This window comes from Ipomoea triloba, chromosome 5 (genome assembly GCF_003576645.1).
Source record: "Ipomoea triloba cultivar NCNSP0323 chromosome 5, ASM357664v1".
NCBI lineage: Eukaryota > Viridiplantae > Streptophyta > Magnoliopsida > Solanales > Convolvulaceae > Ipomoea > Ipomoea triloba.
In genome coordinates, this window is record NC_044920.1 from 6,497,241 (window position 1) to 6,502,902 (window position 5,662).

General features: G+C 40.5%; 1 protein-coding gene across 1 annotated transcript; it reads left to right on the top strand.

Annotated features, from left to right (window-relative positions):
• LOC116020161 lies at positions 1-1,149 on the top strand. Its single transcript, XM_031260644.1, has one exon. It carries the CDS (start codon positions 1-3, stop codon positions 1,147-1,149), a length of 1,149 nt encoding a protein of 382 aa, XP_031116504.1.
• Positions 1,150-5,662: the final 4,513 nt, after the last annotated feature.

Genomic DNA, 5,662 nt, shown 5'->3' on the forward strand with positions numbered 1-5,662 from the left:
ATGGTGCCCAGAATCGGGGTGATGCCATTGGTTCCACGTCTGGGGAAGGCGATTGTCTTTTTTCCCCTCTATGGTTGGTTCCCAATGAAATTAATATCATGGAATTATAGGGGTGTGGTCAATGGCCGTGTTAAGAAGAATGTCAAAGAGCTCTTAAGCACGTCCAAGGCTGATGCACTCTGCCTCCTTGAGATTCGTTCTCCCAATGCTAAGGGAATGATTAACGTTGCCAATAATCTTGGGTATACTAACCATTTTATTGTTGAGCCAATTAGTTTTACAGGGGATTTATTACTTTTCTGGAAACATAGTCTCCTTGACCTTGAGGTGATAGCGCATACTTCTCAAGCTATTCACACAAGGGTTAAACAAGGAATTGATGTGATTTTTGTCACCTTTGCCTATGCCAGACTGAATATCTTGGCTAAAAATAGATTCTGGGATAATTGTAAAGTTGTTGGTGGCCTTAACGATATTGGCTCGGTGGATGAGCAATGGGGAAGCGACTCAGTCAATAATGCCAGCCTCCAAAGATTTGTCAATGCATATAGCAATTGTGGTCTGATTGATCCCGGGTGTTCAGGTCTAAAATTCACCTGGAGCCGGACAACGAGGAATAGGGTGATTCAAATGCGTAGGTTTGACAGGGTTCTACGGAATGTTGATGCTCAGTTGGCATTTCCGGAGCGTAAGGTGCTCGTGCTCCCGAGGTTATGTTCTGATCATAATCTAATGGTCTTCATGGATGTGGCAGGTACACATCCTAATAATAATTTGCGTCCAAAATGTTTTGAAGCAGCTTGGCTGACGAGGGAGGACTATGGGACTATTTCGAGTAATGCTACTCGGTCACGGGACCGAAGCATTGAAGATGTTATTTGGAATCAAAATGTCTTTGGAAATATTTTTAAAAATAAACGACATTTGGAAGCCAGAATCCTAGGGATCCAACAAACGGCTAACTACACGGCGTTTGCGAGCCTGCAAGCCTTGGAGAAATGTCTCACTAATGAACTTAGTGAAATTCTAGACCAAGAGGAAGCCTTGTGGTTCCGGAAATCTAGAAAGGACCGGATTTGCGATGGGGACTGCAATACACGTTTCTACCACAATACTACTATGATCAGAAGGAACAAGAATCGCGTTTGATTCTTAAAATTACAGGGAGATTGGACAGATGACCCTACGGTTGTCCCCAATCACATTGTTGATTTCTTTTCCTCCCTTTTTTGCAGGTCGGTGACGGACGTGAAGAGTCTTTGACGCAAGTTAGTGTTCTACATAAAATTCCCAGGGTCTAACCGGATGGGCTAAGTCATAGAGCAACAACTATGGAAGAAGTGAAAAAAGCGATCTTCGGCATGAAAAAGTATGGCAGCTCGGGTCCAGATGAGATCCCGGCTATTTTTTATCAACATTTTTGGGAAGATGTCAGTCCGGTTTTAACAAAGCTGGTAAACCAGGCGCTCGAATCAGGAGCGGTCCCAAAATCCCTTTTGCAAGCTCTCATGACTTTTATTCCTAAGAAAGATTCCCCGGAGTCAGCTACAGATTTCAGGCCTATCACCATGCTCAATGTGGCCTTTAAAGTGGTTTCTGAAGTACTAGTTAACATAATGAGGCCAATCATGTGCAAGTTAATTGGTCCTCTTCAGAACAGTTTCCTACCAGGCCGATCTACTCTTGATAATGTGATCCTAATGCAGGAAATCATCCACACCATGATTAAAAAAAAAGGAAAGAAAAGAATGATGGCGGTTAAAATCGACCTTCATAAAGCATATGACATTTTTTTTGAAGGAGACTCTTGAGGGTTTCGGATTTTCGAGAAAGATTATTGAACTCATCCTATTCTCTCTAGAGCAATGTGAAATCTCCATCCTTTGGAATGGGGCTCAGCTCCCATCCTTTGTGCCGGGGCGAGGTCTGCGGCAAGGAAACCCCCGGCTCCCTACTTATTTAACCTTGTCATGGAGAGACTCACCTATGATATTCAGAAAGAAGTATCAATCAGGAGCCTGGACACCGGTTCATATCTCAATAGGAGGGATATGTATTTCCCATCTCTTCTTTGTTGATGACCTTATGCTCTTTGGGGAGGCCACAAAACTGCAAGCCAAGACGATGATGGATTTCCTGAACAGACTTAGTACATCCTCCGGAGTCCAGCCTGAAGGTAAATCTTTCCAAATCTCAGATTTTTTGTTCTCCTAGTACAAATGCAGGTTTAAAGAAACTTATTGCGAAGAAGATGGGAATGTCGATCTCCTCTCGTCTAGATTCATATCTTGGGATTCCCATGATTAATAAAAGAGTCTCCAAAGATATGTTCACTACGGTTATTGATAAAATGAGGAAAAACGCTAGCCACTTGTAAAGCGAGTTTCCTTAGTATGGCGGGTAGAAAAGTCATGGTCCACGTGTCCTTGGCCACGGTGCCTACATACACTATGCAGTCCATGGCTCTGCTGGTTAGTACATGCAAAAACATTGATAAAATTTGTAGAAACTTCCTTTGAGAGCATTCCAATGAAACCAAGAAAATTCATACGGTGAGTTGGTCTGAGGTGTGTATGCCTCGAGGGGAGGGGGGTTGGGGCTTAGAAAAGCTAATGACTTCAACCTGGCGTTCCTCACTAAGTTATCTTGGTAAGCCCTCACCAATGAGGATAAGTTGTGGGTGAAAGCTATTAAGGACAAGTACATTAAAGATGGGGATATCTTCAACGCCAGTATTGGGAATAACAGCTCCTGGGGTTGGCGTGGCATCATGAAATGTAAACATATTTTCGAGAAACGAGTGAAAGGGAAATTAGGCATAGGTGCTTTAATCAACTTTTGGCACGACTGGTGGGTAGGGGAGGGTCCCCTTGCAATGACTCTTAATGTGATTGTTTCGGCCAATAGTACTCAAATGAATGTCGACCTCTTCATAGCCCAGAACAAAACTTCGAACTTGGGGACTTTGGAGGGGCTGCTTCCTAGTAACGTTCTCAATGAGATAAGGGCAATTCCGATCCCAATCATAGACAATCAACAAGACGCACTCTTGTGGCCTCTCACAGGTACAAGTTTGTTTTCTGTCAAATATGCTTTTCCGCTCATTGTAGGTCAACAGATTGATGAGAGAAGCTACGCCTGGATCTGGAACATCAAATGCACTGAGCGGGTAAAATTTTTCATGTCGAAGATCATCAACAATTGGTTGCTGAACAACTCAGAACGGAAGAGACGCGGTTTGACGGATTAAGGCAACTGTCCAGGATGCGGAGAAGAGGAGGAGACGCTGGATCATCTCTTCAAACGATGCACGGTAGCGGTGGAATGTTGTCGTCTCGCTAAACCTCCAGTTGGAATCAATGCCAACTCCCACAAACCGCTGGTGAAATGGTTGGAGGAAAATTACTCGAGAAACTCACAAGGATCGACAAAGAATAGGTGGCAAATCTTATTCCCTCTTTTGTTGTGGAACTTATAGAAATCTAGGAACAATCTCATCTTCAACAATAAATCAGCAACAATGAGAGATATCATGCGACGGGCGACAAGCGATGCGGTGGAGGTGTTGAAGCTGTTACTCAAGCATTATGGTCCTTTGCTGGGGAAGCAGTTCTGGGTGTGTTGGTCCCCTACAGACGAATTTATTAAGCTTAACATGGATCGTGGGTTTTTCGTCGAAGATTGGTCATACCAACAGTTTCATTGCTTAATTATTGGGGCTTCGTGAGGGTCTTAACATTGCGAGGAACCAGGGTTTCAACAAAGTCATCGCTGAAACGAATTCTTACTCGATGGTGCAAGCCTGGGAAAAAGATGATCGGTCAAGATTGGAAGCAGATACGCTGATTGTTGATTGCAAATTGTTAATGAGCCAAGTCCAAGAATTTAAGCTCACCCATGTCTTTAGGGAAAGAAATCAATGTGCAGATTATCTGGCTAACATGGGCCAAGACAACCAGTGGGGTACCTCTATCTTGAACCTTCCACCTGATGGTGTCAAAGAGTTCCTCGACCGGGACGCCAAAAGCATTGCAACTATGAGGATCTACTAGCTTCATCTCGGGGTCTAGGCCCCTCTTGCGCACAAAAAAAACTAATAAAAAATTAGAAATTAATGAATTGGGTAGTGGGCACTACTACAGTTGACAATATGGCAGCAACTAATAATTAAGAAAAACACACAAAATTGGGGCAATTAGAGGAAAAACTATCAGTAACTAGTATCAATTGAATTAGGGCAACTTCAAAATTAGGAAATTGATGCAAAAACAAACTTAGAGAAATTAGGGCAAACAAAAAATTAGAAAAAGTAGGCAAATAAATTATTGAAATCAACATTTATAGTTCAACACTTCAAAGGGTGAGATTGTGAGAAGTTGATGTTAATTAGTAATGGAAGAGTCGAAGAAGAGTAGAAGACCAAACTTGGTGGGCCGTGGTTGGTGTCGAGGCGACTGGTGGGAGCCGAGGCAAAGGTAATGGCGAGGCAGTGGGAGGTGGTCAAGCGGCAACGGTAGGAGTGGTGGCGTGGTGGATTGGCGAGGTAGTGGGACTGTAGGTGGCGGTGGTCTGGCGAGAAGAAACACATAGAGTAGAAAGAAGAAATCGTGTAGTCTGGAGGATAACAACTTAACAAATGAAAAAATAATAATAATAATAATAATAATATATATATATATATATATATATATATATATATATATATATATATATATATNATATATATATATATATATATATATATATATATATATATATATATATATATATTTATTTATTTATTTATTTATTCAAATGCGGCAGAAAGCTCCCATGCGGTTGTGTGGCCTAATCTGCATCGTCTGATTTCATTAATCCTACTGAAATTCGCGTATGTTTAAGTGGGGTTATTATGGTAATTTTAGTATTTATATTACGTGAATTGGAATGGTGCATTTTAGTACATAGTGTGGTGCATTTGAATACATGTTGTGGTGCATTTTATTACGTTTGTTGGTGCATTAACTGTGTTGTGGAATGATGTGTTTTAATACGTCGTCTGGTGGATTTTAATACGTTGAATGGTGTGTATTTTAACACGTGTTTCTAATAAGTGTGTTGTGGAATGATGTGTTTTAATCCGTCCTCTGGTGCATTTTAATATGTTGAATGGTGTGTATTTTAGCAAATGTTTTCTAATAAGTGTAATAGTGCATGTTTATAATCTGGGGATGCGATTTTCAATAAGTGGAATTTTGCATTTTAAAACACGTTGTGGTGCATTTTAATACGTAGAACGGTGCATATTTTAGCATATGTTTTCTAATATGTGTAAATAGTGTATGCTTATAATCTGACATGAGGCACGTTGTGGTACATTTTAATACGTAGAATGATGCATTTTTTAAGTATATTGATGAATTTTAAGTGAATATGTGCATTTGATATATTTTGTGGACTTGTGTGTTTTATCAGTCCTCTGGTGCGTTTTAGTACGTAGAATGATGTGTTTTGTAACATATATAGTCATTATCAATTGCGGCCTGGTCATTAGGTGTGGCCGTGCGGCCTACTTTCAGCCATTAGATCAGATCAAATCATCAAATTAACACGCTATATATATATATATATATATATATATATATATGTATATATATATATATATATATATATATATATATAT